We start from the raw sequence: 10,922 nt of genomic DNA, 5'->3' as shown, positions 1-10,922 counted from the left end.
GAACCTGTTTTAAAGCAGACGTAGATAGGATGTAAAGCAGAGCAGGCACGGATACTTATGTTTTGTAGAATTGAATAGATTCATTATTGATACTGTGAACCAGACGATTCCAGAATACATTGTTCATTTCCCCACTGTGGCATATGCTCTGCTAAAATATTACTTTTAAAAACAATAAAGTAAGTGCTTATGAACACTTAAATATAATGTGTATTTGGCAGGCTCCATCACCCATGTTTTTTTTTAATGAAATCATCGCGAATCTACATTTTGGCACATTGGATTACCAAAGATTGCAGCCGCCGCCACGCAAACCTACCTGTCTTCTCCAGACATTGTGTCTTGCCAACAACCCAGTTTTATTTGGAGAGTGTCAGCAATGACAAATTTATTTTTGGAATTTTAGGGGATTGGAATTTCTGCATTTTCATACGTTTAAATTAATAAATAGACGCGTCGTTACACACATTAACATTAAGCTCCTTTACAAAATAAATGAAAATTCGGTTGAAATTAAATGTTATCTGTGACTTTTAACACAGTGGAGAGAGATTAGGCCCGTTATTCCCCCCTATCTGCCTGCTAATACATACGGGGGAAATCAATGAAAGGTAATGGCATAATATGTCAATGTCAGAAAGCGTGGAGTTACTGATGTTCGAAATACCTAGATAGTTGCAATATCTCAGAGAGCAATATACTTCGGAGCAGAAGCCGGCGAACAGAAACGGCTATCAGAAATGTAATATGCTTTCTGCACCTTCTAAACTCCAGGCTCCCAGGTAAAACACCGGTTTTAATATGTATAAGAAAGAACTGCAGATGCTGGCTTAAACCGAAGATAGACACAAAAAGCTTGAGTAACTCAGCGGGACAGGCAGCATCTCTGGAGAGTAGGAATAGGTGACGTTTCGGGTCTTTTTGTGTCTATCACCTGTTTTGATATTGCTTCCTCACGACTCTGGAAGAGTAGCATCGCAGTTTCCAAGATGATTTACGAGTTAATACTATGGCAGATTGCCTTTAATTCCCATTAGGACAACCAATACACAGTCCATGTTTCAGTTTGAAAGATCCTTCTTCAGGAACGATCTGAAACATTGACTACAGACAGACACAAAAATCTGGTGTAACTCGGTGGGTCAGGCAGCATCTCTGGAGAAAAGGAATATGTGACGTTTCGGGTCGGAACCCTTCTTCAGTCTGAGGGTCAGGGGAGAGGGAAACGAGAGGTATGAAAAGGTACAAATAAACAAATGAAAGGTGTGCAAAAGGACAAATCAAAGCCAGCAACAACGATCAAGGGAATGTGGAGCCCACAATGTTCCATTGGTGGCTTTGGGGAAGGTGACAATGAGTGATATAAACAGTGAAAATGAACAGGACGACAATGAATACAGTACGACAGCTAGTGGGGGAGGGACGGGGAGAGAGGGGGTGCAAGGGTTACTTGAAGTTAAAGAAATCAATATTCGTACCGCTTTGTTATAAGCTGCCCAAGCGGAATATGAGGTGCTGTTCCTCCAAGTTGCGATTGGCCTCAATTCGACAGTGGAGGATACCCAGGACAGAAAAGTCAGAAAACAAATTGGTCCCTGTTTCTTTTCCCACAGACGCGGCCTGACCTGATGAGTATTTCCGGCATCGTTTGTTTTAATTTTAGATTTCCAGCATCTGTAGGTTTTTGTTTATTTTTAACTCTCTGAATCAGCGACCTAATAAAAATATTCGCTTTTCCGAGAAGGCGAGGCCGAATATCCACCAATATCATTTTTGCATTACAATGAAGATTTAGCTGTAATATTATGAAGTCTATTTCGATATGATCAAGTGCCGAGCACATATCCAGATTCGCCCGTTCTTGATGAAATCAGAAATACCCTGTGTGTATTTATGTACAAAGTATCCCTACTGGAGGATCCGATTAAAATGAAATATTGTCAGAACGTTCATGTTGCGCATACTATCTAGCTTACTTACAGATGTTGCTATTTCTTTAAAAGAACGGGTAAACCCGTGGGCTATCTTTGGCCCATGAAATCCTAATTAGTAGACTTGAGTCAATGATGTGTGTTCGGACGACCCAGGTGGCTGGACTCACTGTCATCCCAACATGAGATCCTCCCCGCCCCCTTTAACCGGACCTCACGGAAAGACTGGAGATCAATAATCGGCTTAATGGAGCTCATTAGGATGATAGCCAGCCACCAGCCTGTGAAATTCCCCAGCTCTTTTGCGCCCAGCGCTTGGAGATGTTTAAGGAAGAGACCACTTTCCTCTGGGCCTGAGGGCTACGGTTTGTTTGTGTCCGATGCGAGGGCGGGTGATACATCAATCAGACAAGAACCTTTCTCCAACAATGACAATTTGTTTATAGCACGATGCCAAGACAAACGCAGCAAGGTAATTGCATGTTTATGGCTCGATCTGAATACCAACGCATCATCCCAGAACACTGCCAGGCACTCTGTTGTGCCGTGATCTATGTCGGTACCACCAAAAGGTCAAAATGCCCCAGCTGCCTTAAAAACCACATCAGCCCATCAAGTAGTAATAATGTCCATTGGTTTACAATAAACTATTTGAGTGATCGAGTAAACTTATTCATAGTTACCATATGTAATCTATTCGCGAACATTATTAGCCTGTTCACTTTAATTAAAGCATCGAAATCCACTCCTTTGATATGGTTCTACACTTGTAACCTTTCCATTTGAATGTACACCGTTTCAACAGTTGCCCTGTTGTATTTCTCACCCACCGAATAAATTAATTCATGTACGATAGACACAAAATGCTGGAGTAACTCAGCGGGACAGGCAACGCCTCTGGGGAGAAGGAATGGGTGACGTTTCGTGTTACCCAGCATTTTGTGTCTCGCTTCGGTTTAAACCACCATCTGCAGTTCCTTCCTGGACAGATTGATTCGTGTACCCATCTCTGATTCCCTACCTGACCCCCCCCCCCCCCCCCCCCCCCCCCCCCCCCCCCCCCCCCCCCCCCCCCCCCCCCCCCCCCCCCCCCCCCCCCCCCACCCCCCCCCCCCCCCCCCCCCCCCCCCCCCCCCCCCCCCCCCCCCCCCCCCCCCCCCCCACCCCCAGGCGATAGATTGGAGATGTTCATGTTCGAACTGCAGTGATAATAGTTCCGCTGGATTCTTCTTTAGGCTTTTTATATTAATATTTACTATATAATATTTGGTGCGTCGTGTTATGTCAAAGCGTTTTTTTTTTAGAAGAGCTAATGCCCCTCAATTCTTCAGAATTAGACTTCAGTTCCTTTTATCCACCTATACGCTGTCCAGGAAGGCGAGATGTATGTACGAGGTTATCTGTTCCACGTTTCATCTCTATACGGCATTATAAAATTTTATAAGGCATTTTAATTTCAACAATGATGGACAATTTTAAAACAATAAAGGCAACTAATTGTACGGCTTGACAGAATATTATGCAAGCAGAAACGATTGAACGCCAGACGTGCTCTATAGCTGCTGTCTTTATATTAACGAAGTTGCTTTTATGAGGATCTCTGTTTCAGATCTAATCCGACACTCTACCCATTTTTGTGCTACTTTTATAGAAAAAAATGTTCTCCAGTCTCTGGAAGGCCTCAGTTGTTTATGCCATATTCCATAAAAATCACAAAAGACGTGTTAGTTTGAAGATCGGTTTAAATTTGATCTTTTTTCCCCTCCTCACAGCTACTCATACTTAAATTAAAAAGCAAGATCTTGGTAACTGAATTGCCTTGCCAAAACATTTACTGCGGGATTATTTGATATTAATAAACGGGTGTTTATTTTAAAAAGTGAATAAAGCTTTAATGTAAACGGTCGTTAGTTCTGATGAGCGTTGAACAGCAATAATAAGGTCGTTTATTTACTGAGAGAAGCAAAAGGTTGACATTACAGATGTAACAATCTGTTTCGGTGGACGCCAGCCAGTCCAAAGGGGTTTAGCAGGGGCGGTCTTCTGTGGAAATAATTCCTTCTGTTACTGAGTTGATTTACCCGGTCCCTTTCGTTTCTGCTGCCAGATATCGTAGCTCCCAGATGCAAAACTAGTTTTTATCCCAATGCCTTGCAGGAATACTTTGGCAACGGCCATGACAGCTGACCATCGTCAACTACAGTCTTATTCTGCGCGGCTGATGGATGCGCAGACCATGACTGTAGTTGTTGGGGAGGGCTAGAAAGGACAAGCAACCAGGGTGGGGGCGGGGAGGGGAAAGTGTTACTTTCTCGTTTATTAAACTTATATTGCGAACGGAAGCTCCGTGCGAAGTGATGTTACCGCTAGAACGCAGAGACATAACAAGAGAGAAACACAATGACTAATACCTCCTCAGACCAAAATGAGTCACATCAACAAATTTGGACAAACCGAGCAGCTTTTCCAGACCAAGAGAATAGTGTAGGAAGGAACTGCAGATACTGGTTTAAACCGCAGGAACAGGGTACTGATTGTGGATGATCAGCCATTATCGCTGTGAATGGCGGTGCTGGCTCGAAGGGTCGAACGGCCTACTCCTGCACCTATTGTTTATTGTCTATTAACATAGACACAAAAAGCTGGAGTAACTCAACGAGACAGGCAGCATCTCTGGAGAGAAGGAATGGCTGTCGTTTCGGATCAAGACTCTTCTTCAACCTAGAATGCATGAAAGAGTACCTGTTTTACTGCTAAACGTGTCGCTGAGAGCTCGCTTTATCCTTTCCCACGTACCAATTATGCAAATATTTTTTTTAAAGCAAAACGCTGGCAGAAATAATTTGAACGCTTGCGTTACCATAACAAAAGTCGGTGAAATTCAGGAAGAGTAAATCTGAGAGTATTGTGTTGACGTTTGCTATGGTGAATTGGAAGTCATGCATATGTTCTAAGTATGCCTTGTTTCCAGTTGCATTTAATATCGAGATCGTATGATTTTTTTTGGAAAGCTATGCATATTTGAATGAGTTTTTAAATTATTTTCGTGTAAGATAAGCCAACTTCGAGCCAATTTAAAAACCAGTTCAAAATAATCTAATACAATTATAATTTTACACTTTCCAATCCCTCAAAGTTCAGTGCAGTGAATAAACAGTCAATACAGTCAAACAGTCAATAGTAGATACAAAATGCTGGATAGATACAACATTTCGGGTCGAGACCCTTCTTCAGACCCGCTGAGTTCCTCCAGCATTCTGTGTCTACCTTCGATTTAAACCAGCATCTGCAGTTCTTTCCTAAACAGTCAATAGTGCAGAGCTATGACTAAAAGATCATTACTCTACTTCTTACAACCTACATCCTCACCGTGTCACTCTATTAAAGTTACAGTAGTTTTTAATAAACAGCTGTGCCTAGCACCAGTCATCTGAGCACGACTCACTCGACTCGTGTAATACATTGCAACAATTCTCCACATTAAAATGAGAACGATCCGTTTAAGACATGTTTGTGGCTTGCCTCACTCTTTAGTTTAAAAAAAAAACCCGTAAATCGTACTGCTAGTATTTCGCTAATGTTGACAGATCCCAGTAGCAGACATGTGGTCCAGGAATCAAGAGAGGTCGCAGGATACAACCTGACACCAGAGAGGATTCAGTACATATATTATTTTCAGACTAAACTACAGGCACCAATATCACTTCTGTAAATTTAATTTGGAAAATTGCGAAAAGCCAAGAAAGTGGAATTTAGACGATTTTTTTCTGTCTTCTGTCAACGATTCCTCCAAAGAAGCACAATGATTTACAATGGCGCGGTTCCAAAATGCCAATTAATTATTATATTCACCGAAAATGTTACTTTCCAGAAGTGTTTTCTTTATTATTCGAATTCTGTACAAAGATAAATGCAATTAAGACATAACTGGCATCTTATGGGTTTATTTACTCCTAACCTGTGCTTTAACCCCTCGTTAATCTTATTTCCAATCACTGTGAAGCAATCGGACGGTGAATGGTTAATAAGAGACTAAAGTGTAACTATTGCACAGAGCTGGACCATCGTTAGTAATCGCAAACGATACAAGGAAGAGGGGGAGAGCACGATACTGCCCCTCATTTCGTGTTATTACGAACTATCGAAATAACTCGTTTTAAATCCATGTAATTTTTGGATACTTATTTCACTCCCCACGACTCAGCGTGAATCTGCTGGAGTTGCAGGCTATTGACTTGAAATATGAAGCAACGAACACAGTTGGAGTACTTTGAGTGTGTGGCGAGGTGAAGAATCCAATGAGTCGGTGCGGAGATGGGACACTTTGAACCCGATGGAACCGTGCAGCAACCCAGCGCACACAGTCTCCAGCGCCTACCTGGCACGGACCAGTAAAATAAACAGCACTCTGATGACAACACTGTCAGAGATGGGTTAAAGATAAGGCGCCTTCAGATCTCACTTGTTTTAAAAGAGAAGGAAATGTTTGTTAAAATAGAGGGGGGGGGTCCAATTGATTTAAAGTGTGTAAAAAAAGGACTCATATAAGTGCTGGAGTAACTCAGCAAGTCAGGCAGCATCTCTGGAGAACGTGGATAGGTGGCAATTTGGGTCGAGACCCTTCTACGTTTTGAGTTAGAGTGTACCTGTATGTAATTATAAGTCGAAACGACACCAACGTAATGATGTGGAGATTTCTTTAAACGGGGATAATTTAATAGGTAATCCAAATTTCTACTCACGTGGATGTTATTAAATAATTTAGGCAAAACAAGTTAGCAAAGTAGAAATCCCAAGGCAAACTCTGCCGCCTTTACTGTTGGTATGATGAATGAGGATAGAACAACCAACGTACAAGTTACTTGTATAAAACCAAATACAAAAAGGAGAAAGTGAAACTGTCAACATAATTAAAGCGTTAGCTATTTAAAATTCACCTATAGCTAATGCAGATTCTTTAGCTAATGCAGATTCTTTAAAGCTATTGAATCTGAATCTATTCGATAGCACGGGAGGTGTGATCCATAAAGAAAGGCAAAGATAAATCTAGAGGAAGTCCGAGGCGAATGTACATTGGGAAACGTTTAATAATAAATTTGGCGGTCAGGTAACAGGTATATTTGGGGAAATCATAAGATGGCAAAAGGCCAACTAGTACAGCGAAGCGTCCTTTAAACCAGTATACCCATTTTATTAGATGTATTTACGATCAGTGCAATATTTTGAATCAGCCGGCATTGAAAGGAAATATTGGACATCACTGGGTAAACAGACCTTGAAAAAGCAAAGACTCGTTATTCTGAATATTAATACACAGTGGTAGCTCGAACGAGGTGGTGGGTGTTTATAGATCCTGGGCCTCTAAAAAATCCAGCTATGAAAATCAATATCAAATGAAATTTGATGAAAATCAAATGAAAAATCAATATCATATCATTAAAACTTATAATACAAGAACATTCACTTTCCAATGATATCCTTTTTTAAACAAGACATATGATTTAAAGTGTCAAACAATATTTACATATTTGCAATTTACACGTAGGAAGTTGAATGTGGTCTCTTTTCGACTTCATTTCGCAATAATATAACTTATTAATTTCTTCTGAAATGTCCTTTACCTCGTGGCAATCCCTTTGGGGAGGGGGTGGTAAAATAATGTTCACATTTATAGCAAGATTTGCGTTGGAGACGCCGGGGCACTTGGTTCGGGTGTGAGGCTTTGCTGTGGTACTGCAGTACTTAAGGGACCGAGACCCGATCTAATGACGGTGGGCTTGAGATCTGCTGCGTCGTTCACCTCGATGTCTTTCTCGTTCAGGTCAGTGGATTCAGAGTCACTTTTCTCACTGTCGCTCTGATTCTCCCTCACTCGCTGTTCCCCCTCCACAGAGGCTGGCTTCTCCACTGCTTCCTTCTCCTTGTCCTTCTGCGCCTGAGCTTCCTTCGAGTGCCTCCACTTCATCCGCCGGTTTTGAAACCACACCTTCACCTAGCGAGAGAAGAGCATAAAGTCAGCCACTTACAAAAGAAACGCTTCTTAATAAAAAAAACAATGTTCTGTACATAGATTTTGTTTTCCTTCCCGTCTGCTCAGCCCGTAGCACAAGACCGGTTTCAGCTTCAGAAGAAGGCCCTTGCGTGTGCCCGCGTTACAAAACACTGCCTTGGGTTTTGTATAAGTTACTACTTCCTCTATGCGAAGAGCTTTATAACTTCATAAAGCAGTGCGGTCACCCTTTAGCAATTTCAAGAGAGCTGCGTTTCACCTTTATTAATAGGATATGGCACTGCCCACGCAAATAATCAAATGGTGGCAGATTAACTTCAGGTCAACAGCCCATATGAAAACACACCCCAAATTGGATTCTTCACCTAACTGTTGTGCTCACGGCGATTTTGTTTTTGAATTGCCTTCCTCCAATTTTATATTGCATTTTTGTAACATTTTAAAAGTTATTTTCATACCGTGGCTGCTGATAAATGTCGAGTTATTGCATTGAATTGATCTGTGCTTTAATGTAACACTAACCTGGGCATCTGTCAACCCCAGCATCGCCGCCAGTTGCTTCCTGTCAGGTTTCGTCACATACTTCTGAATCTCAAATCTTTTCTCCAGACCCTTTCTCTGCAGATTAGAGAATACAGCTCTGGACCAAGACCGCTTCCTTTTGTACGTCTGTGGCATTGTGTCCTTCGTTAGAACAGCGTAAGGCCCTGCTAGTTAAAATGAAGCGTTGCATCAGAGTTAATGTTGCCAATTTCTGCCCTACTTCTACAACATTTCAAAGCTTTTTTTTTCTTCGAATACGAAGCCTAATTTATTTAAAGTTTACCGATGGCTAATAATTAGAACGAGCAATGTCTTTTTTGGCTATTTTCGGGAGTCAGGAACTTAAATGCGCAGTTGGACAATTGCACTATTGCAAACCGCAAGAGCGCTGCTTTTGAGCGCGTTTCACTCTGCGTGTCTTTATATATAATTCATCGGTTGGAATCACATTTAGAATATTATTGCATTGCACTGCATGCAGAGTTGCAATGGCTGGAATCATTAGTCTATTGTTTCAATAAATCACAATATAGACGTTAAATAGGCCAGAAATATGTTAAAAGGCCTGTGGGTCCCGTGAATTTATTGAGAGGTGATGTTAATCTTGTTATTCTCAGGTTTATTCACTTCGTTTTATGAGATTGCCTATGGAATACACACACGCATTCTAAAGTGTAGATATTTTAACCAGAGCGGCTGTTGTAGAATTTATTTTGTGTGTGGCGAAAATTGGCGAATTAAGGCTATTAACCTGGAAAAGAATCCTGATAATGTTGCTGGTGCGAGCTTCTGGAGTTCAAAACAGAGGGAGGCTCACCAAGTCCGGGGTCCAGCGACGCAAAGAACTGGTTGGCAGAACTGTGCACGGAGAGGTGGATTCCGGGCCGCCGACTTGGGCCCATGAGAGAGGTGAGATCTGCAACAATAAACGGGGAACAGGGTATATGGGCATGCTGCTGGCAGATGGGGTGGTCTTCAGTTCAGTCCCGTTCATTCATAAAACAATAGCTATATTAACTCCCACTATTATTGGCCGTGCTATCCGAAACATCCACTGAAACTTGTAATACAAAGACACTGACAATGGCAAAACGCACCACCGTTGTGCATTTGACTGACTCCTGTAACTTCGGACGTTACATCCCAAGCAATCCGCCCGCACACGCTTTGCACACACGAAAATTAATTGCATGAGCAGGGACAAAAGCTGGTGGTGTGACTCTAAAGCGGTAAACAGGGTGAGATTTCCCGTCCATTTCCCAAGCAATTATAGCAGACTTTACATGGTAAAATGAACGTGTCATTTTGATGCAGCATTGCTGTTGATGCCGAGAGAGTTTGTTTGTAGCTTGTCTTACCTCGTAAAGTGTTGCATTCCTTGATTTTAAAGTCAGTATCGGCGGACAGGATGCGGTCAATGCCGAACTTAAGGTCCTTGCTGGAGGGCGCGGGAAGCTGATGCACCGAGCCGGCTGCCAGCTGAATCCGGGGCGAAGAAGTGCAGATGGCCGGCGCTCGATGGTAGGGGGAGGCGGGCGAAGGTCTCTGAGCGAAGCCGCCCATATGGTCCGGGGCCACGGGCGTGGGGCGCAGAGGCGAGCCCGACGGCTGTAAGCTGTGGTGTCCACTCATGTGAGCTACGATGGCCGATGATCCAGCCAGAGTCGGCGGGCCGGTCGGCATGTTCTCACTGTCGCTCAGATGCAGAATGTCCGCGATGCAAAACGAAGGCTTCTTCACCGAATCCAACAAGCCATTCGAGCAGTAGGCAGACCAGAGACTGAAATTACTGGCGTAATACGGAGCTAGTCCCGCGGTATACATTGTGCAATCACCCCCTTCGCTTTGTTTTGTTTTTTGAACAACGAGGATGCAAATACGAAAGATACGATCTAAAATAGACTGTTTTGGGGGGAGGGGAAGGGAACTTGACTTTGTGAACTCGAAACTTTCCTAAAACTCATCTGCACATTTGGCAGAGTTCAAGTAGGGCTTGGGAAGAACTTGCCACTGTTCAACCGAGATTGGCTGCGAGCGCTCCCAGCGCACCCAATGGTACAGAGAGGCCTGGAGCTGCCTGCTCCGCCCACAGCACTGCAGCTGCAACTCAAGCCTCCTGTCAGCCTGCAAAGTCGTGATTCACTGCCAGCAGAATTAACTTCAAGTATTTTTTTGACTCACGCAATTGCAACAATGAGAGTCACGTCAGTAGTTACATTTGGTCGCAGTTCCCAATGAATGATTAAACATTGTGAGGCGAATTTTCCCGATAACCCAACGAATCAAAGACACGCAGACACATTGATTTCAATATGTTTAATATTCATGTCTTCTTTTTGTTTCCACTTTATAGCCTTTAACCGCATTGAATGATACTCAGCGTGATTTAACAAGACAAATAAATCAATGCGACGTTTTAAAATAAGTTAACTGAATCT

The 10,922-nt window shown here is 42.7% G+C and overlaps 1 protein-coding gene across 4 annotated transcripts; it reads right to left on the bottom strand.

The window, feature by feature from the left end:
- Positions 1-6,995: 6,995 nt before the first annotated feature.
- Positions 6,996-10,625, bottom strand: hlx1 (H2.0-like homeo box 1 (Drosophila)). Of its 4 annotated transcripts, none has more exons than XM_055639793.1 (4): positions 9,843-10,625; positions 9,236-9,400; positions 8,464-8,651; positions 6,996-7,923 (listed from the first exon to the last, which is right to left on the bottom strand). In XM_055639793.1, exons 1-4 carry the CDS (start codon positions 10,306-10,308, stop codon positions 7,600-7,602), a joined length of 1,143 nt encoding a protein of 380 aa, XP_055495768.1. In that variant the 5' UTR covers positions 10,309-10,625; the 3' UTR covers positions 6,996-7,599. The 4 variants fall into 4 exon arrangements, with proteins under 4 accessions (XP_055495768.1, XP_055495769.1, XP_055495770.1 ...); XM_055639794.1 differs by having other exon boundaries at positions 8,464-8,648; XM_055639795.1 differs by having other exon boundaries at positions 9,302-9,400; positions 9,843-10,620.
- Between the last annotated feature and the right edge of the window lie 297 nt (positions 10,626-10,922).

Source organism: Leucoraja erinacea, chromosome 8 (assembly GCF_028641065.1).
Source record: "Leucoraja erinacea ecotype New England chromosome 8, Leri_hhj_1, whole genome shotgun sequence".
In the NCBI taxonomy this organism is placed as follows: domain Eukaryota; kingdom Metazoa; phylum Chordata; class Chondrichthyes; order Rajiformes; family Rajidae; genus Leucoraja; species Leucoraja erinaceus.
Note: the sequence above shows the minus strand (reverse complement) of the source record. Positions and strands in the feature narration are given on the sequence as shown.

Coding starts and splice junctions, on each gene's coding strand:
- hlx1 (XM_055639793.1), bottom strand. CDS start 10,308: ATGTATACCGCGGGACTAGCTCCGTATTACGCCAGTAATTTCAGTCTC. Junction 8,652..9,235: donor TTATCAGGATTCTTTTCCAG/GTTAATAGCCTT, acceptor CATTTTAACTAG/CAGGGCCTTACGCTGTTCTA. Junction 7,924..8,463: donor TGGGGTTGACAGATGCCCAG/GTTAGTGTTACA, acceptor TTCTCTCGCTAG/GTGAAGGTGTGGTTTCAAAA.